At 41.4% G+C, this 22240-nt stretch overlaps 2 protein-coding genes across 5 annotated transcripts in view; one reads left to right on the top strand and one right to left on the bottom strand.

Annotated features, from left to right (window-relative positions):
* Nucleotides 1–22240, top strand: part of LOC140453661 (ephrin type-A receptor 7-like) — a 596634-nt gene that overhangs the window by 446897 nt on the left and 127497 nt on the right. For all 4 annotated transcript variants that reach the window (XM_072548551.1, XM_072548549.1, XM_072548548.1 and 1 more), the window contains one exon: nucleotides 19076–19200. In XM_072548551.1, coding sequence (XP_072404652.1) covers nucleotides 19076–19200 — 125 coding nt within the window. The remainder of the gene's footprint in view (nucleotides 1–19075; nucleotides 19201–22240) is intronic.
* Nucleotides 3792–4503, bottom strand: LOC140453662 (large ribosomal subunit protein P1-like). The gene is made up of 2 exons (XM_072548552.1): nucleotides 4361–4503; nucleotides 3792–3897 (listed from the first exon to the last, which is right to left on the bottom strand). Exons 1-2 carry the CDS (start codon nucleotides 4501–4503, stop codon nucleotides 3792–3794), a joined length of 249 nt encoding a protein of 82 aa, XP_072404653.1.

Below are 22240 nucleotides of genomic sequence, written 5' to 3'. Positions count from 1 at the left end.
TGAGTTTCCCCATTGGGCCAGATTAACAGCCCCGGTCAGGGGACTCATATTTTCTGAGATCCAAATGGCTGACTTCATTGCAATCACTAAAAAAATACAAGAGGGAGAAAATAAACTTTGAGGATAAGCTTGCAAGTAATATCAATACAGACAACAAGAGCTTCTTTGAATGTATAAAAAAGGAAATAAAGAAGCCACAGGAAACAGAATCCCCTTCAAGGATGAGGCTGGGGAAATAAGAATGGGGAACCGGGAAATGATGGAAGAGCTGAATACTTGCTTTGCAGCAATCTGCACAGTAGAAGTCACGATTAATACTCCAAAAATACTCAATAATCAAAGAGCAAAAAAGTAGACAGGCAACCAATGCAATAACTATCAACAGTGTAACATTTTTCTACAGCTCAATGCTTGTGCAGAATACATTGTCCTGAAAACTGGCAATAATGTATCACATGACATTTGATGGGATTCTTAAAGAATTTCTTTGAACATAAAAGCTGCCCTTCTTAATAGCATTATGAAATGCTGCAGGAAAAGATTCATGAGAATGGTTACAGGGATAAAGAGCTTTAAATGTTGATTGGAGAGGCCTGTACAGTTCTCCCTAAAGAACAGGCTGAGGGGAGATTTGATAGACGTAGTTGGAATTATAAGGGGTCTGGACAGAATAGATAGGGAGAAGCTGGTCCTGGTGGTGTTAGGATCAAGAACAAGAGGGCCCAGATTCTCGGTAATCAGCAAAAGGAACAATGCTGACACTGGTGGAATGTTTTCACACAGTGAGGAGTTAGTATTCAGAATACAATGCCAGAAAGTGTGGTAGAGGCAGGTTCAATCAAAGCATTCAAAAGGGAATTGGATTATTGTGTGAAAAGCAAAAATAAAGATTCCAGGGCTGAGAGGAAGGGAGGAGAGTGACACAAGGTGAGTATCGCTAGCATTGGGCCAGCTCAGCCCAAATGGCCTCCGTTTGTGCTGTAAGCAATGTGTGACTCCATAAGGTGGATGAAGTTTGAAGTGAAGTTCCAGTGCTGGCAAAGTGCCTGATGAAGTGGGATTGCTCAGTCCTCAGAATGTGAGGTGTTATCAATTTGCAAAGCTGTGTCAACAGCGTATTTGCATAACTAAATATTCTATCAAATGTTGAAACTGTTGAACAAATATTGTACACCTGATTTTCATTTTGCAGCAGCAAATTATCACTTTTTTAAAAATGTAAATTAATTTTCTTATCATGTTTCTGGTGACAGTGTCAAAAACGGAGACTTTCTGCTTGCTGTTCACGCCCTATGTTTCCTTCTTGTGTAGTCCTGGCTGTTTCGGTTGTAGCTCAGTCTTTTCCTCAGGATGACCAGGTATAAACCATCTGGTCAACTGATAGCATGATGTCTTTGTGTAGTCTACAAAACCACTTGTACATTCAGCTGGGTAACATATTTATTTGATTGATTTTAAATTGAGGATTTGACTTCAGTCATTTTCTTTGAGGTGCACTAGATTGTGACCAGAAGTATGATTGGAAAAGATTTGTGCTTACTGGACTGATTACAAATCACGTTTTAATTAATTTTACAGTCTTTGGGAACATTAAACCAATATGACATAATTTCCCATTATGGTAGGATTATTGTTGCAACCTGAAGGCAACAGTTCAGCAATGAAGTTAAACCTTGAAGACTTAGGAACTGGAGGTGTGCAGTGTCTTGGCTTCATAGACCTAACAGCGCACACAGACAGGTGAAAGGTGATGTTCCCTATTGTTCTTACTTTCCCAGCTCTGATTGAGTTCCCAAATTTAGCTGTGCCTTCTATAGTCGACAGGCAGGAGACTGGAAGAGTAGAGCAAGCCAGGCAGCACCAGGAGCTGGAGAAGTCCGAAGTTTCAGGTATAACCCTTCTTCAGGACTGGGGGTGGGGGTAGGAGGGGCTGCAGTAAAGAGATGGGGGAAGGGTAGGGAAAGGGGCGGAATGGTGAGGTGGTGATAAGTGAACACAGATGGTGGATATGATCTGGTAAATCGATAGGACGGATGAATCTGGTTAGTCACTGGAAGGAGGGGTGGTTGTTTGGAGGAATGGAAGGGGAAGAGGCGTGGCTGGAAATTGAGCCATGGGATGGGTAGGATGGTCAATGTTGAGTCCTCCAGGCTGTAGGCTGCGCAGGTGGAAGATGAGGTGTTGTTCCTCCAACTTGTGGTCTGAATCATTGTGGAAATGGAGGAGGCCAAATATGGTCATGTCGGAAAGGGATTGGGAATAGGAATTAAAATGGACGGTGACTGGGAGGTCAGGCTGGCCCTTAGCAACCCAGCTGAGATACTCGGCAAAACATTTCCTAAGCTAACGTTTGGTCTCCCTGATGTAGAGAAGACCACATCGGGATCACCTGATGCTGTAAACTAGGTTGAGGGAGAGCCTTTCAGGGTGAACCTCTGTCTCACCTGGAAGGACTGTTTGGGACCATGGATGGAGGTAAGGGGGTGGGGGTGCCAGCAGGTTTTGCACTTTTTATGTTTGCAGGGGAGGTTGCTGGTGGTGTTAGTCATGGGTAGGGTGCTATGAACCAAGGCGTGACAAAGGGAACAGTCCTTGCAGAAGGCGGAGAGGGGTGGGGAGGGGAAAATGTTCTGGGTGCTGGGGTCTCATTGGAGTTCGCAGACATTTTTGGGGATGATGCGTTGGATGCGGAGACTAGTGGGGTGGTGGGTGAGGTATGGAGGAGCTGCAGTGGAAGGCTGGCTGGATGACAGGGGAAAAGCATGTTTTTTAAATTAGGTGTGGGTATCTGGGAAGCTTTGAAGTGGAATGTCTCCTTGTCAGAGCACATCCAACAGAAATGGAGGAATTGGGAAAACAGGATGCCATTTTTGCAGGATGCAGGGTGGGAGGAGGTGTAATCCAGCTAGTCATGTAAGTCTATGGGTTTGTAGTAATCGTCAGTCCATAAACTGTCGCCAGAGACGGAAACAGAGAGGTAAAGGAGGGGGAAGGAGGTGTCCAAGCTACACTAAGTGTATTTAAGGGCTGGGTGGAAATTGGTGGCAAAGTTGATGAACTGTTCTTGTTCATCCTGGATGCAGGATGCAGCACCGATGCTCTGATAGGTCAGTCTTTTGTTTCTGGATGTCAGGGTTCTCAAACCTCTCTCCATTTAAATATTATACTTTTTTGTATACTTCCTGCTAAAGGGGATAATTGCACATTTTTATACATTATACCACACTCCATCTGCCAATTCTTGCCTACACACTTCACAGAACCCCTACATTACGGAAACAGGCCACTTGGCTCAACAAGTTCACACCAACCCTCTGAAGAGAATCCAACCAAACCCAATCCCCATTACTCTACATTTACCTCTGACTAATGTACCTACCTTACAAGCTTACACATCCCTGAACACTATGGACAATTGAACATGGTCAATTCACCTGACCTGCACACCTTTAGACTGTGGGAGGAAACTCACATAGACACAGGGAGAATGTGCAAACTCCACACAGACAGTCACCCGAAGCTGAATCAAACTCAGGTCCCTGGCGCTGTGAGGCAGCAGTGCTAAACACTGAGCCAACGTGCTGCCCTTAAGCTATCTATCTATGTGTCTTCAGCAAATTTAGAAACCAGATATTTGGTTCCTTCATCCAACTTGTCCAATATCTGAGGCCCCAACCTTGCTTCTTGTGACACTCCACTTCTCAATTTTTGTTTTTTTTAATCGTAACTCTTTTATATTTAATCAATAAAAAAACAAAGCCCATGTCATTATCAGACTCCTGCAACTCCTCCTATTCCTTCTCTTCCTTTTTCTCTTCAGTATAAACAGGGGCAGCAGTGTACACAACACCGACGCTGCACAGCGGACTGCTGATATCGATATTAGCCGAAGCCTTGGTGTGGCAGCAGCGGAGTAGGACTATTGAGCTGGAACTGTTCGGCTCCTTCCATTTCTTTTCTTCTTTCTCTTTTTCTTTTTCCCTCCTTCCCTCGGGAGGCATCGGTGATGTCCAGGGTGAAAGTCAGCACAGATTCCTAGCGTCTACCTGGACTCTGACTCCCGGCCTCAGTGTGGACCCGATCTCCTGGCCTCGGCTTGGACTTGGACTCCCAGTCTCAAAGTAAAGCCTGGTGCAGTTTGGGTTGCAGGGACTCTGATACTGACACTGAATTCTGATTTCTCTGTGCTTTGAATTTATTGCTGGACATTTTATTTATTTTTCAATGTTTTTCCCTAAGAACTTGCACTTAAAAATCTGTACCACGTACCTTGATACTTAAAATGGCGCCGTAAGTGGTGACTTGTGAACTTTACACTGTACTCGTGTGGGTACATTTCATAATAAAACTAATTCTAATTCTAAATAGACTAGGCCAAAAAGGGTTAACTGTTACGCCAACAATTTTGATCAGAGCATTGAATTTGTCTTCAGTGATGGTGACATTGTCATTATACTGGATGAGTGCGTTCTCGATAAAGGAGGTATCTGAGGTGGAAGCCATGGTTGTAAGCGAGAGATGGGCCCAATAGTGCTGGCTGTCAGGAGGAACCCGGACTTAGCTTTGGTGTGAAGAACTAAGCACTTTTGGACCAGGGCACTCATTACATTTTTCTGATCGAAAATGGTCCCGTTATCGATCCTCTGTCCATTCTAATTTGTTATTCCCTAAACCATGAACTGTTATTTTGTCGTTTTGCTATGGCACCTTCTCAGTTCTACTATGCAAATCTAAGTACATCGTTTTCACAAGTTCCCCCTTTATCCACCTTCCTCAAAACCCTGCAATAAATTGGTCAAAACACAACTTCCTTTTCACGCATTCACTTTGAGAACACCTCAATGCAATCGAAAAGAGTCAGTAAAATAAAGCAAAAAACTGCGGATGCTGAAGATTTGAATTGAAAACAGAAACTGCTGGAGAACCTCAGCAGGTCTGGCAGCATCTGTGAAGAGAGAAAGAGAGCTAATGCTTCGAGTCCAAGGAGGTCTGAAAAAACTTCACTGGACTCAAAACATTAACTGTTTTCTCTCCACAGATGCTGCCAGTCTCTGTTGAATTTATCCAGCCTTTTTTATGAGATTTTCTCGGTGCCCAGTTATTAACTCCTTAATAATAGTTTCCAACATTTTCTCTGTGACAAATATTAAACCTACTTCCTGCTTTCTGTCTCCCTCCTTTCTGTGGTGGCAGCATTACATTTGCTATTTTCAAAGCTGACGGGACTTGTTCAGAATCCAGGAAATTGGTTGGAAAACTAACATTCATGCAAGTAAAATCTAGCAGCCACTTCTACTAACACCGAAGGATGATGCCCATCAGGAGCAGGGGACACGTCAGCATTTAGTGCCAAAATTTGCTCAATATTTTTTTCCCTGGTGGTGGTTGTCAATTTTTAAAGTTCCTTCCTCCCTTTTACATCTTGATTATTTCTGGAGTACTATTTGTATTCTCCTCTCAGGATCTTGACCAGATGGGCCAATGGGCTGAGAAGTGGCAGATGGAGTTTAATTCAGATAAATGTGAGGCTGCATTTTGGGAAAGCAAATCTTAGCAGGACTTATACCCTTAATGGTAAGGCCCTAGGGAGTGTTGCTGACCAAAGAGACCTTGGAGTGCAGGTTCATAGCTCCTTGAAAGTGGAGTCGCAGGTAGATAGGATAGTGAAGAAGGCGTTTGGTATGCTTTCCTTTATTGGTCAGAGTATTGAGTACAGGAGTTGGGAGGTCATGTTGCGGCTGTACAAGACATTGGTTAGGCCACTGTTGGAATATTGCGTCCAATTCTGGTCTCCTTCCTATCGGAAGGATGTTGTGAAACTTGAAAGGGTTCAGAAAAGATTTACAAGGATGTTGCCAGGGTTGGAGGATTTGAGCTATAGGGAGAGATTGAATAGGCTGAGGCTGTTTTGCCTGGAGTCAGAGGCTAAGGAGTGACCATGTAGAGGTTTACCAAATTATGAGGGGCATGGATAGACAAAGTCTTTTCCCTGGGGTCGGGGAGTCCAGAACTAGAGGGCATAGATTTAGGGTGAGAGGGGTAAGATATAAAAGAGTCCTAAGGGACAACTCTTTTACACAGAGGGTGGTACGTGTATAGAATGAGCTGCCAGAGAAAGTGGTGAAAGCTGGCATAATTGCAACATTTAGGAGATATTTGGATGGGTAAATGAATAGGAAGGGATTGGAGGCATATGCACTGGGTACGGGCAGGTGGGACTAGATTGGGTTGGGATGGACGGGTTGGACCGAAGGGTCTGTTTCCATGCTGTATATCTTTATGACTCTATGAAGACAGACACAGAATTTCTGTTCAGTTCATTTGCCATTTCCTGACATTCCATTCTAAATCCTCAAACCCTCTTTTGATGCCCAGTATCCACCTTCTTACCCTTTTCTTTTATAAGTACCTGTATAAACTCTTACCATCTAATTTCATATTTCTAGCTAACTTTCTCCTGCACTCTAATTTGCCCCCTACATCCTCCTTATTTTCTTCAGGGCTTTTGCACACCTTTTTATATTTTGTCCAACTCTCTGAACTGCTGCTGATCTGAATGGAATCATATGCTTCTTATCTTAATTTAATACTATCTTTAACTTTGTTAAACACAGCAAGTTCTTCCGAAAAGCCTTCCTTTGCTTACTGGAATATATTGTCACTGAGTATTGCGCAATTGCTCCTTTGAATGTTTGTCACAACATCTCTGTTGACCTATCCCTTAACCTAATTTCTTAGTTCACTTTAGCCGCTCTGCTCTTCTAGCCTCGTAGTTGTTCGTATTTAAGTTTAAAACTTAGACTCACTCCAAAATTAAATTTCAGAGTTAATCAATATTTAGATTGAAGTTTTATTGTCATGTGTACTCAAGTATGGGCACAAAAGTACAGTGAAAAGTGTACAATGTCGCCACACAATGTGCCATCTAAAGTACAAAGTACAAAGTACGAAATCTTAGTGACAAAGTAGAAAAATAAAGTAATAAGTTAAAAGGTTCAGCACTAAGTCTTCCTTAAGAAGTAGATAAGTGAAGAAATAAAGTTTAAAAAGTCAAACATTACAGTCTTTTCTTAAGCCATGCACCTGCAAATGTTTCAGGCTGGGTTTTCCCCAGGGAGTGCTGGCTCTCCTCTACGCTGGGCATACTTTCACCTGCACTGGGCTAAGACCCACCCATGCTGGCCAGCCACCTTCACTGCCAACTGCCGCTGCTGACCCTCTTTGGGTACGGGAGGCTTTGCTGCCACTCGCAAGACTTTGGCCCTGACCATGACTGACCGTCAGCACTGCTGCCATCCTTTGCCAATCCTGTTGTGACCACGTGCCTTTGCTATGGAGTCAGGAATTGATCCTGACTCATTACTTCTTACTGGATGTGGAGTAGTGTGTTCTCTGTGAAATGCCAGCTGATTTCTTCTGCCTATTGTCAAAGTATGAAGAGTGTCAGATGTGTGAGATTAGACGTAGTGTAGAATGACGGGTCTAACCTTCTCAAACCCTTTTCACCGAGCAGCTTTCCACATGTATGTTTCCTTTTCATAAATGTATGAACAGAATAGATTGCTGTAAGTGCCAGGAGAAAGTGAGGACTGCAGATGCTGGAGATCAGAGCTGAAAAATGTGTTGCTGGAAAAGCGCAGCAGGTCAGGCAGCATCCAAGGAGCAGGAGAATCGACGTTTCGGGCATAAGCCCTTCTTCAGGAGAAGGGCTTATGCCCAAAATGTCAATTCTCCTGCTCCTTGGATGCTGCCTGATCTGCTGCGCTTTTCCAGCAACACATCTTTCAGTGCTGTAGGTGCCAATCTGTTTACATGTGCATAACACTCACACCCATACGACAAAAACAAAATGATATGCGGTAACAGGAGCAGATGCATTAAAGATTTCTGATCTCAGATGTTAAGCTATCAGGACAGAAAGAAAAGGCGTGGGCAGAAACTGCTAAAGTAGAAGCCTGAGGGGGTAGTCTTTACAATTATAGTATGGTTTCATAGACGTTTGACAGGGCAGTTGTAGAGAAGCTGAAGGTAAAGAGTTGTGAATCTGAGGCAGCTGAGGCAATCTTACTGAATGTTTTTAAGGCAACAACAGATTTTTAATCTATAAAAGCATGAAGGGTTATGGGGAACAGGGGCGGGTAAGTGGAGCTAGGGCCATACGAAGCTCAACCATTATCTTATTGAATGGCAGAGCAGGTTTGACGAGCCTGATGGACTACTCCTGCTCATGTTCTTAAATTTAACCACTAAAAATAATTAGACTTAACGTGGGAAGGAATAAACTTAGTCATAGTCATTGAGATATACAGCACGGAAACAGACCGTTCGGTCCAACCCGTCCATGCCAACCAGATAGTCCAACATAATCTAGTCCCACCTGCCAGCACCCGACTCGTATTCCCCCAAACCCTTCCTTTTCATATACCCATACAAAATGTTTTAAATGTTGCAATTGTACCAGTCTCCACCATTTCCTCTGGCAGCTCATTCCATACACGTACCACCCTGTGTGTGAAAAAATTGCCCCTTAGGTCCCTTTTATATCTTTCCCCTCTCACCCTAAACCTATGTCCTCTAGTTCTGGACTCCCCGACCCCAGGGAAAAGACTTTGTCGATTTATGCTATCCTTGCCCCTCATGATTTTATAAACCTCTATAAGGTCACCCCCTCAGCCTCTGACGCTCCAGGGAAAACAGCCCCAGCCTGTTCAACCTCTCCCTATAGCTCAAATCTTCCAATACTGGCAACATCCTTGTAAATCTTTTCTGAACCCTTTCAAGTTTCACAACATCCTTCCAATAGGAAGGGGACCAGAATTGCACGCAATATTCCAATAGTGGCCTAACCAACGTCCTGTACAGCCACAACATGACCTCCCAACTCCTGTACTCAATACTCTGACCAATAAAGGAAAACATACCAAACGCCTCCTTCACTCCACTTTCAAGGAGCTATGAACCTGGCTCGAAGGTCTCTTTGTTCAGAAACACTCCCTAGGACCCTACCATTAAGTGTATAAGTCCTGCTAAGATTTGCTTTCTAAAAATTCAGCACCTCACATTTATCTGAATTAAAGTCTATCTGCCACTTCTCAGCCCATTGGCCCGTCTGATCAAGATCACATTGTAATCTGAGGTAACCTTCTTCGCTGTCCACTACACCTCCAAATTTGCTGTCATCTGCAAACTTACTATCTATATCTGTTATGCTTGCATCCAAATCATTTATATAAATGATGAAAAGTAGTAGACCCAGCACCAATCCTTGTAGCACTCCACTGGTCACAGGCCTCCAGTCTGAAAAACAACCCTCCACCACCACCTTCTGTCTTCTACCTTTGAGCCAGTTCTGTATCCAAATGGCTAGTTCCCCCTGTATTCCATAAGATCTAATCTTACTTTTTTGCAAAGTTTGTGAAGGTTTGTAGCTCAGGTTGAGGTTTAGGGTGTAGGTTTGCTCGCTGAGCTGTAGGTTTGATATCCAGACGTTTCATTACCTGGCTAGGTAACATCATCAGTGGCGACCTCCAAGTGAAGCAAAGCTGTTGTCTCCTGCTTTCTATTTATATGTTTGTCCTGGATGGGGTTCCTGGGGTTTGTGGTGATGTCATTTCCTGTTCGTTTTCTGAGGGGTTGATAAATGGTATCTAGATTTATGTGTTTGTTTATGGCGTTGTGGTTGGAGTGCCAGGCCTCTAGGGATTCTCTAGCATGTCTTTGCTTAGCCTGTCCCAGGATAGATATGTTGTCCTAGTCAAAATGGTGGTTTTTTTCATCTGTGTGTAGGGCTACGAGGGAGAGAGGGTCATGTCTTTTTGTGGCGAGCTGGTGTTCGTGTATCCTGGTGGCTAACTTTCTTCCTGTTTGTCCTACAGAGTGTTTGTGGCAGTCCTTGCATGGGATTTTGTAGACGACGTTGGTTTTGTCCATGGGTTGTACTGGGTCTTTTAAGTTTGTTAGTTTTTGTTTGAGAGTGTTGGCGGGTTTGTGTGCTACTAGGATTCTGAGGGGTCTTAGTAGTCTGGCTGTCATTTCTGAAACTTCTTTGATGTATGGTAAGGTGGTTAGAGGCTCTGGCTGTGTTAGGTCTGCTTGTCGTGGTTTGTTCCTGAGGAATCTGCGGACTGTACTTTTTGAGTATCTGTTCTTCTTGAATACGTTGTATAGGTGGTTCTCCTCTGTTTTCCGAAGTTCGTCTGTGCTGCAGTGTGTGGTGGTTTGTTGGATTGGTGTTCTGATACAGCTTTGTTTGTGTGTGTTGGGATGGTTGCTGGTGTAGTTAAGTATTTGGTCAGTGTTTGTCGGTTTTCTGTATACGCAGGTTTGTAGTTCTTCGTTGTCCTTTTTTTCGACTGTGAGGCATGGCACTCCAACCACAACGCCATAAACAAACACATAGATCTAGATACCATCTATCAACCTCTCAGAAAACGAACAGGTAATGACATCACCACAAACCCCAGGAACCCCATCCAGGACAAACATATAAATAGAAAGCAGGAGACAACAGCTTCGCTTCACTTGGAGGTTGCCACTGATGATGTTACCTAGCCAGGTAATGAAACGTCTGGATATCAAACCTACAGCTCAGCGAGCAAACCTACACTTTAAATCTAACCTTACTAACCAGTCTCCCATGGGGAATCTTGTCGAACGCCTTACTGAAGTCCATATAGATCACGTCCACTGCTCTGCTCTCATCATTCCTCTTTGTTATTTCTTCAAAAAACTCAATCAAGTTTGTGAGACATGTTTTCCCACGCACAAAGCCAGGTTGACTATCCCTAATCAGTCCTAACCTTTCCAAATACATGTACATCCTGTCTCTCAGGATGCCCTCCAACAACTTGCCCACCACTGACATCAGGCTCACTGGTCGAGAGTTCCCTGGCTTGTCTTTACCACTGTTCTTAAATAGTGGCACCATGTTAGCCAACCTCCAGTCTTCCGGCACCTCACCTGTGACTATTGATGATACAAATATCTCAGCAAGATGCCCAGCAATCACTTCCCTAGCTTCCCACAGAGTTCTAGGGTACACCTGATCAGGTCCTGGGGATTTATTAACCTTTATGCATTTCAAGACATCCAGCACTTCCTCCTCTGTGATATGGACATTTTTCAAGTTGTCACCATCAATTTCCTACATTCTATATCTTCCATGTCCTTATCCACAGTAAACACTGGGTTAATTCAGAAACATTCCCTCAATTTGCCTGAAATTTGCCTACTTCTAGTTCCAGCACAGACAGGAGGGGAAGTAGGTAACCAATACCCCCTTAGATATGATTTGGAGATGCCGGTGTTGGACTGGGGTAGACAAAATTAAAAATCACACAACCACCAGGTTATAGTCCAACAGGTTTATTTGGAAGCGCTAGAATGACCATATTGGTTTCAGTTCACTTGAGAATGTAACTTTAAAAAAGTTCTGGGATTTACATAAGAAAGAACAGAAACCACCACGATCATTCTAAAAGATGAGAGACTTAACAAACAATCTAGATCTTTTTCAATATGTAATTTCAGTTACATCATACTGTGAGCTTTTCCTATAAATTCTGTATCCTACGATCTTATACTCCACAGCCACCTGATGAAGGAGCAGCGCTCCAAAAGCTAGTGCTTCCAAATAAACCTGTTGGGCTATAACCTGGTGTTGTATGATTCTCTTAGTATGCTGAGTAATAATTCAAATGACCAGAAGAAGGCTACATGCCTCCATTTTAACATGGCTTCAGTTTTTAAATAATGTTGGTCACATTATTAGGCGAGGCTGGATAGGCTGTGACAGAGGGGTGAACTTATAGAGGTTTTAGATTAGATTCCCTACAGTGTGGAAACAGGCTCTTCAGTCCAACCAGTCCACACCGACCCTCCAAGGAGTAACCCACCCAGACCCATTCCCCTCTAACTAATGCACGTAAAACAATGGGCAATTTAGGCATGGCCAATTCACCTGGCCTGCACATCTTTGGATTGTGGAAAGAAACTGGAGCACCCGGAGGAAACCCACACAGACATGAGGAGAATGTGCAAACTCCACACAAACAGTTGCCCGAGGCTGGAATTGAACTTGGGACCCTGATGCTGTGAGGCTAACCACTGAACCACCACGGTCTGCAATATCATGAGAGACAAAGATAAGATACATAGCTAACAGTTTTTCCCCATGATAGAGTAATCTAAAACTCAAGGTTAAGATGTGGGAGAGATATAAAAGGGGCCAGAGGGATTTATTTTTCACACAGAGGGTAATGAGTGTTTGGAGCAGAGGCCTGTACAATTTTGTCATTTAAGAGACATTTGAACAGGTACATAACTGGGATAGGTATGGAGAGATAGGGTCCAAACACAGGCAAATGGGGATAGATTAATTGGGAAAACTGGGCGGTATGGACAAGTTGGGCCAAGGGGCCTGTTACAATGCTGTAAATCCCTATGACCCTATTTCCCAGAGTACCCAAAACCCAACAGTGGAAAGAAAGTTGGACAAAGGCGGAATCCAATATTTGAGTCCCTTTACAGCTTTGTTTCTGAGCTTGGGCAGATATGTTGTTTCCAAGCCCAGCAAGCTAACCTTGTAAATCCTTGTTCCCTACTGGAAGTTGCTGTGCATGATGTAACTGTTTTAGTCATTTTACTTGACTAACTCTCAGCAGTTAAGTTTTCTTCTGTGGTGAGGAACTATCAAGACTGTGGATCATAACTTCAGATCATCTATGACGATCTCGAACCTTTAATTCTAGCATGTGTGATGTTTTTGAAACAAGGAACAGCTAAACAAAAAGTAGCAGATCATAAGAACATAAGAACTCGAGCCTGATGTGCCATTCAATAAGATCTTTTCGTGGCCTCTGTTCCACTTATCCGTCTTCCGATCGTAACCCTTAATTCCTTCATTGTTCAAAAAGAAACTATCTTAGGTTTCAAACATTTACTGAGGTAGTGTCAACTACTTCACTGGGCAGGGAATTCCATAGATTCACAACCCACTGGGTGGAGAAGTTCCTTCTCAATTCAGTCCTAAATCGGCTCCCCCTAATTTTGAGGCTATGCCCTTTTGTTCTAGTTCATCTACCAGTGTAGACAACCTTTCTGCTTCTATTCTATTTATTCCCTTCATAATTTTGTACGTTTCTATAAGATTCCCCCTTCATTTCTCTAAATTCCAATGAATATAATCCCAACCTACTCAGTCTCTCCTCATAAACCAACCCCCTCGCCTCTGGAATCAACCTAGTGAACCTCCTCTGCACCCCCTCCAGTGCCAGGATATCCTTTCTCAAGTAAGGAGACCAAAACTGCACTCCAGGTGTGGCCTGACCAGCACGCTGTAAAGCTCCAACATAATCGCCCTGCTTATAAACTCAATCCCTTTAGCAATGAAGGACAAAATTCCATTTGCTTTCTTACTTACCTTTTGCAGCTGCAGATCAACCTTCTGTGATTCAGTGGCTATCTGTCAAAATCCTGTGTGACCTATGGAATGTCTCTTCTGTACAGGAAGCAAAGTTATGAGCAAGAGGTTGACTACCCAACTCCCTCTCAGCAGGATGCTATCTTCCGCAAGGAAAGCAGGGTTAAAAGCAAGCTTCAAGCTTCATCCAAATATATCTGTGGCCTGACCTCCCAGCTTTGAGAACAGCCATTAAACACCCTGCACTGTAGGGAAAGAAAGGGAAAATTCTGTCTATCACTCTGAGCCCTCCTACCAGCTACAGTGGAAAAGAATCCAAACAAATAAATTCTAATTAATCTGCAAAATTAAGAATTTCACAGTTGACTGTTCAAATATCAATTGTAAGTGCCACCAATAATGTTCTCTATAACAGCTGCAATGTTCTATTCTTCATTCTTCCTGAATGACTTGAAAACGGATTTTTTTTAAAAATACCATTTTCTTTGAGCTCACTTCTTATTCCTGATCGGGGAGTATTTGTGTTGTGTTAATATTTCTTCTCACGGTTTAGAAACTAATAAACCCACTGCTTTGTTGACTCAAAAAATTTTGGTTAAATTGAGCCTTTCTGAAATGTGAATTTATTTGGGCCTGGGAGAGACGTGTCCACGTAAAGGATAGATCCATTTTCAAGTGACCTGATTGTGACAATCCCCAGGGGACTGAGTAAAGAAGGGGAGCCAGTTCTTTGCTTCTCACGTGGAAGTTGAATGGTTTGGGGTAATCCACCTGAAACTGTAACAAAATAGAGAACCTCACACAAGCTCATCAGAGGAACATTGACACATTTTCTTGTTCTCATCCTAAAGCTGGGTAAGAGTTAGCCTGAGGGATACCTGCTGCCAAACTTCATTGACTCGAGATTGGATTTCAGTGCAGACATTCAAGTTCAATAGAATGATATCAAACGCTTAATACAGCCCCAGTTTGTGTGGTTTGTACATTACAAGCTGTTGAGAAGTGCAACTATGCATGAAACTGAAGGTTTTTTCAAATTACCTAAACCATGCCATCGGCATGAATACTTTGAATGCAGCTCTTGTGCCTATATGTACTGAAAACAAAACATGCTGGAAATCACAACGGGTCAGGCAACTTCCATGAAGAAAGAGCAAGATAATGTTTCGGGTCTAGATGACTCTTCAAGGTAGAAGCAGACTGTCTAGGGTTGGGAGACTATAAGGTTGGGGGCAGTGGGGGACAAACCACTGGAGATAATGAGGTCGGTGAACAGTCCTGGCAGCATTGGCTTGATGTTCGAATGTGGGATCATGGTACAAGGAGGGGGGAGGAAGAAGTCTCTGAGAGTTGGCACTGAGCCTCCGCAAGGTAAAGATCAGTGTGCCAGACGACAATGGCACGATCCTTGTCAGTGGGTTTGATGACACAGTAGGGTCGGACCTGTGAATATGTTCATCAATGGAACACTTCTTAACAAAAACAATGTTTTAGGGAGCAAAATGTTAAATCTGTGGACATAAGCTCCCTTCGAAGATGGTGTATGTGGACAGCGTTGATTCATTCAAATACAAATTTAATTTCAACTGGTAATATTTTGCAATATTCTCTACAAATAGTTTGGAAAAAGGAGAGGTAGTAATGTAGCATTCTTGGGAGAGCAAGTGACCTTCAAATTATGGTCATCAAAGCTGTCCTGGAATGAAGGTTTTCTGCATGTCATTCTGGGTCTGTATTGGATGAATGCCAGTGAGTGATGGCTGTGAATAGTTAACAACTCCCTTACCAGTTTGTCATCCATCTTGTCAAATATGTGAACCTTTATTATTTTCTTTATGTCACAATTTCTATATTTAAAAACCAGCTAACTATATCAATATATAGACTGTAAATTTTATCAGTGTAAAGCACATTGCATCCCAAGTCAAAAACTTGGACTGGGACATTTTAAATACTTTTGATAAATATACTCTCTCAGCTAGGTTTTACTTCAGTTAATCCCATTTACAGTTTTGTTTCAATTCAGTGAACATTTTGTCCAGCACATGGACATGAGATGTTAAAATTAAGTCCCACATGCTGTAACAGTTGGACATCAATGATCCCAGTAAAATAATTCATGAAGTGAGTTCAAGCAACTAAGGTCAGCAATTATCTGATATCATATGGTTTCCAAGAAATGCCTTTTTTAAAAGAAAAACATTTTTGTAATTTCATTGACCTCTTTTTAAATAAATATCGCTATGTCCATCAAATTCAAGTCCACAGCAATTATTAAGTATGATGCCATCATAATAGGATGGCAGAACTGAAGTATACAGAGAGACTGAATTGGTTAGGACTATATTCCGCATCCAAGATGGTGGTACCAGCAAGCAGCTAGGCAGCATTCAGACTCTTGGGCCAGTCCGCTCCAGAGGGCTGCTTTTCTTTCCTTACTCTTGTTTTGTCTTCTTCATTTTCTTCTTGTCGGTGATGAAGAAGGCAACATGGCGGTGGAGAGCGGTTGGATCAGGACTCTTAGCAAGGTGCCAGCTGGCCTGGCAGCAGACTCAGGGACTCCTGGTTGTTGTCAGTCTGGACAGTGGCCTCCAGGCATCAGTGGGGTGGCAGCAGCAGCGGAATCAGGAATTCCAGGTTGCGGGGGAAATGTGGGTCTAGCATCCATGGCCCATCAGTGGGGTGAGCCAGCAACAAAAAGATGGTGCTTGAAGAGTATCAACTCTGACAGTGTCATTGGTCAGCCGGCTCAGGGCCCAGGAATTATGGTGGGTGGCAGAACGAAGGTGGACTTTCTTTCAGTTTATCTTTTTATTCTTAAAATATTCAAATGGTGCTGGATTGTGGCGACAGTTGAAGCTTTTCACTATATTTTGTTATGTTGTTCAATGTAAAGTACAAGTGGCAATTATTCATTCATTCATTCATATTCTGGTACTTAGACGGGGTACCTCATTGAAGCTTATAAAATTCTACCAGAACTGGGAAGGATAAATGCAGGAAGGATGTTCCAAATAACTGGAGAATCCAGAACCAGGAGTCGCAATTTAAAGATGTAAGATGGGTCATTGAAGACTGAAATGAGGAGAAATGGAATCCCCTGAAGAGTGGTGAGCTGTGGGTTACAATCCTGGAAATTCTTCCCAAACAGCCTTTTTGCTCTACCTACACCAAATGGACTGCAGCAGTTCACTACTCACCTTCTCAAGGTTAGCTAAGGATAGGCAAAAATTGTTGGTCCAACCAGCTTCGCCCCCATCCAGTGACTGGATTAAAAAGGAAGTCAGGGAGTGAATAATTGGTGTGATTCTGAATTCTCCATTTTTGGCCTGAAGGAAAATTCTGGAAAGTTCCCTTGAAGTCAAGGTTCTGATTTTTTTTTTGTTCATTCTCGCTGAGTTTTTTTCCCTTTTCTCACCATTGCTCATGAGAGGAGAATATTCCACCCTGTTACTTCCAAGTCTGGAATGAAATATTTTCTGGACAAGTATTTTACTATATTTATATGCAGTAGTTCATATCTCCCAGATAAAGGTTAAAGTAAGGGATGGAAATTATTAACATGGAAAGGAAAACTTCACTGTTGAAGTAAATCTCCATTATTGCATTGTACAGACAGGATAGCAGTGTCAAATAGGCTAAATCAAATTGAATAGCTAAAAGATTCAATGGTAAACTTTAATGTAGTCAGTTTATTATGATTTTATTGCCCCCATATGCAGAAAAATTAACATTAATTCATCTAATTTTGACAGCAACTGCCGACCCTACAAAGCTTATTGGCACTTAAGTCCCATAATTCTGTTTAAAGAATGATTATTTGATAACTGCTGTCATGGTAACAGCTTTTATGTTACATATTTATTTCAATAGTGCTATAAATGTAATTTCTGCCTTCAGAGTAGGTTTAACATGTGATTCACAGTAAGCTGCTGAAATGTCTTTATTCAATGATTGAATTCACAACTCTTAGGTGGGGAATTTCATAGGTTTTTCAGTGTAGTAATTGATCAACCCAAATGAACCCCCTTGTCTCAAAGCTATACCCTATAAAACAACTAGATTCCCTGACCATTGGAAACATCTCTTAGCATCTACTCTGTCAAACCCAATTAGAATCTTGTATGTCTCAATGAGATTGCTACTCATTGCTGTAAACTCCAGGGAATACAGATCCAGTTTGCACAACCTCTCATATAATATTCCCCTGATCATAGGAACCTGTGCAACAATTAGAGTCAAAGCAGAGGACCATAGAGTCATAGAGATGTACAGCACGGAAACCGACTCTTCTGTTCAACTCGTCCATGCTGACCAGATATCCTAACCTAATCTAGTCCCACTTGTCTGTATTTGGCCATACCCCTCTAAACCCTTCATATTCATATACTCATCCAGATGCCTTTTAGAGGTTGTAATTGTACCAGCTTCCAACACTTCCTCTGGCAGCTCAGTCCACTACCTTCAGTCTGAAAAGGTCGCCCCTCAAGTCCCTTTTAAATCTTTACCCTCTCACCTTAAAGTTATGCCCTCTAGTTTTGAACCCCGGGGAAAAGACTTTAACTATTCACCCTATCCATGCCCCTCATGGTTTTATAAACCTGTATAAAGTCACCCTCAGCCTATTCAGCCGCTCCCTTTTGCTCAAACCAACAAAGATCAAATGGATGTAGGTTTGCTGACTGAGCTGAAAGGTTCATTTCCATATGTTTCGTTACCTTACTAGTTACACTTCAGTGGACCTCATGCAGAGCAATACTAAAAGTTCCAGCTTTTTATTTGTATGTTTGGGTTTCTTTGAGTTGGTGATGTCATTTCCTGTGGTGACTCTATCAACAAACACTTTGAGTTCGACCCCATCAACACTCCTGAGAAAAGAAACAGGAAGTGACTTCACCACAGGAAATAACATCACCACAGGAAATGACATCACCAACCAAAGAAACCCAAACATATAAATAGAAAGCAGAAATTTTCAGTATTGCTTCACATGAGGTCTGCTGAAGATGTTACCTAGTAAGGTAACAAAATGTCTAGAAATGAACCTTTCAGCTCAGTGAGCAAACCTATATCCAAAACCTCAACCTAAGCTACAAACCTTCTCAAAACTTGCTAAGGATCAAATGGGAAGCTAAAAGATGGATATCAATGTGTGTTTATATGTTTGTCCATTACTGTGGAATTATACAACGCACTCGCTTAACTGTGATGATGGGGCCTACTTATTAACCATTTGCAAATGTCCAACAGGTTATTACACTTCTTCATCACAAATATTCTGTTTTACTTTTGCTGTGTTGGATAACATGTCTTTCTTCACATGCTGCAGACAGGCTCTGGTTAGCATAATAATTGCTCAATCCCAGAAATCTAGGATTATTGAACATTCTAAAAACTACTGAGATTGAGCGGAATGTAGGAAAAGTGTGTTTTTACTTATTTATGATTTGATCAAAAAGTAATTCAATTTTTCACATCTTGTATGGTGCTTCGCCAATACCATCATTGAGTTCACAAATTTCACTTTATTTTAAATGTGTCTGAGGCAACTTTGCATGTAGATAGTGAGCCAGATTTTAAGGGCTTTCTAATCTGTCAGTGTTTTGTCTTTTATATTTGATGCTGATGTATTTATTTTTCTGCTCCCACCTCCAGGAATATTACAGGTGACAGACATCAGGACAGAGCGAGTTGAACAGAAGAGCATTACCTTGGCGTGGCAAGAGTCAGACTATTCGAGTGACAATGATACTGAATATGAGATCAAATACTATGAAAAGGTACTTTCCACTGACTGTCCAGTGTAAGACACAACATGTTCATAAGTAGGGAATATAAACTTGTTATGACCAACTTCACTTCTGTGTAAAATGGTGGGGGAAGGAGGAGGAGGATAATGCTTTTTTGAGATGGAATTTTTGGATGTTTGAAATCACAAACCTGTGCCAGGTGGTTGGGGATAGGCTGGAAAAAGGATTTGCAGCTTGAAAGAAGAAATCATCAAGTAGAAATGCAATATTCGGACAGTGTCAAATTGGGCTTTGCTGAATCTTAAACTGCTGGTTTGTAATCTCGGGATATTGCATCATTTAGTACAATCCCAGTGGCAATCCCTTCTGCACCATTTGCATGGATAACCTAGTTAAACATTTTATAAATTGTTCAATGTTTAGTTCACACACACAAACACATACAACTTCACTTTCATTCTCCAGAGTTATTAATCTTAAAGACAATATTGATATTCAATAACTATAACAAGTTATCTGATCATTAGAACATTGCTTTTGAGATCTTGCTGTGTACAGATTGCGGCCATGTTTCCCACATTACAAAGATTACCACAATTCAAAAATGCTTCATTACAGGCAAGGTTTTGTGAGATGGCCTGAGGTCATGAAAGACATGATATCAATCTGCTGTTTTATGTCTCTTCCTGTAATCTAATACAATCCTTTATTTATTTAGTTCACCACAATTGGAACATATTAGTTGTTGGGTTGTGTGTGTAAGGAATTTTTTTTGTTGTAAATTATGTGTGAGTTCTTTAAATGTTAGCCATTGCCAGTTTACTATCATACCTTTTCGTGCAGTTTTCCAATCCACCGTAGTCCATTTGCTCCTCAAAGCTCCATTGTTGCTTTGTTTAGATATCAGACTCTAATTTCTGATTGAACGGCCACACTTTCAAATTTAACGCGAAATGCCATCATACTATGGTCACTCATTCTGAAGAATTCCTTTACAATAAGATATATTAATTTACCCTTTTCCACTGCACAGTGCTAGATTTTTTAAAAAACTCATTTCTCAGTTGTTTCCTCAGGATATTGTTCTATAAAATAATCTCACGTACATTCCAAGAATTCAGTTTCCCCAACATTAGTACTGATAGGTTTACCCATTCTATCTGCAGATGGGGAAACCCTCATCATTACAGTATTAGTCTTCTTAAGAGCACCTCTATTTCCTTGGTTTATATTATAATTTACACAATCCCTGCTATTTGCTGGGTTTTAATCCAATTCCACAAGTGTTTTCCACTTCACACTATTTCTTCATTCTGCCCCAACTGATTCAGCATTTGAACCATGGTAATCTCTGACTACAGTACTAACGCAATCTTTAATTAAGAGTGTTGTTTACACTTTTTTTTTCCAAATTATCTGTCCTTCCTGAGTGATGTGCCCATGCATATTTCAAGTCTCACTTTTGGTTTCCCTGTAACCACATCTCTGTAATGGCGATCAGATTGTACATGTGAAATTCTATTTGAGCTGCCAATTCATCTGTTTTGTTGGGAATTTTGTAAGTATTCAGGTACAGAATTCTTAGTTTAGTTTGTTTTACTGATTTTATAAACTCTACCCTATCTGCTAGCACCCTTTTTAATGTCCAATCACCATCCCTTCTTACCACACAGTGATTATCATTACATTAATTATTACCTTGATTTAACAAATGCCTTATTAGTTCCTTTAAATTACTCAATCTTCCCCTACATGATCCTTTACTCCCTATTTATTTATGCAAATAGAATATGAGAGTAAACGAGCAAGAAACATAAAAATGGATGATAAAAGCTTCTATAGGATATGTATAAACTAAAAGATTATCAGAAATAAATCTAAGTCTCCTACAAGAATCAGGAAAATTGAGAATAAGGAATATGGAAATGGCCAAGAGAAACTGAACAAATACTTTGTGTCTGTTTTCGTAGAGAGAAATTTTAAAAATCTCCCAGAAATAATAGACAATCAAGAGAATAGTAGACATGAAATTGTAATACAGTTTTTTAAGAAAGTCCTAGAGAAAGTAAGGAACAAAAAGTGAATTATCTTTTGGATTTAATGATTTATATCCCAGATTGTTTACATGGGGTGGCTGGTAAGATCACAGATGCATTTGTGATCATCTTTCAAAATTACCTGAACTCTGTTCCAAGTATGTTGCTTGGAAAGTGGCAAATATAACCTCATTATTTAAGAAAGGATTACTTAAAAATGGACTTTGAATTTACTCCTCTTCTTTGATAATTATATTAAAGAAATTAAAAGCACAGTAATTGTGACATGTCCTACTGCACAAAGTTAAGCTGCATAACCCTCAGAATGTCTCCAGCTGATGTATGAGTGAAGACAGCTCCTCTCCATATTGAACTACTGAGTAAGAGAGGAGGTCACTGATAAATTCACAACTGTAGGGTAAACAAATGATAAATCTTACACAAGCTCACAATGCGTATTTCAAAGATTGCAGATCGTGAGATGGTCAGCCCACTTGCACCATTTTAACGGCATCATTAAGAACTTGTATTTAGATGGAGGCTGTTGATTCAAGACCCATCCCAGAAACCTGAGCATGTAATCAAACTGATGCTCCCAACATGGTACTGTCAAACATGGAGCATTGTCTTTTGAGGCCCTGTCTATCTTCCAGGGTGGACATAACATTTCCATGGCACTGGCTTGAAGATGAATTCGGAAATTTTCTTCACTACCTTTACCCTCATCAGTGCACTAAAAACTGATCATGCAGCGATCTATGACATTGTCCTTGCTGTGTGTAAGGAAGTTTCCTCTTTTGCTGCCTTACAATACACTACACTTCAAGAAGTATTTCATTAGATTTAAAACACTAGAGGGTATCCTGGGATTCTAAAAGATGTGTTGACTCTTAGTAAATCCATGGTTAGGCCCCAGCATGAGTACCGGGCACAATTAAGTCACCATGCTAGGAAAGATAGAAACGCCTAAGAGTTTAAGAGTAGATTTACCTAGAATATTACCAAGGATGAGACAGTACGGTTATAGGAAAGGT

This window comes from Chiloscyllium punctatum, chromosome 27 (assembly GCF_047496795.1).
Source record: "Chiloscyllium punctatum isolate Juve2018m chromosome 27, sChiPun1.3, whole genome shotgun sequence".
Taxonomy (NCBI): Eukaryota; Metazoa; Chordata; class Chondrichthyes; order Orectolobiformes; family Hemiscylliidae; genus Chiloscyllium; species Chiloscyllium punctatum.
Note: the sequence above shows the minus strand (reverse complement) of the source record. Positions and strands in the feature narration are given on the sequence as shown.

Excerpts from the sequence above, each read along its gene's own strand:
- LOC140453662 (XM_072548552.1), bottom strand. The coding sequence starts at position 4,503 with ATGGCTTCCACCTCAGATACCTCCTTTATCGAGAACGCACTCATCCAG. Across the intron at positions 3,898-4,360 it reads TTTTGGCCTAGTCTATTTAG|CAAGGCTTCGGCTAATATCG; the intron begins AATTAGAATTAG and ends CTGCTGCCACAC.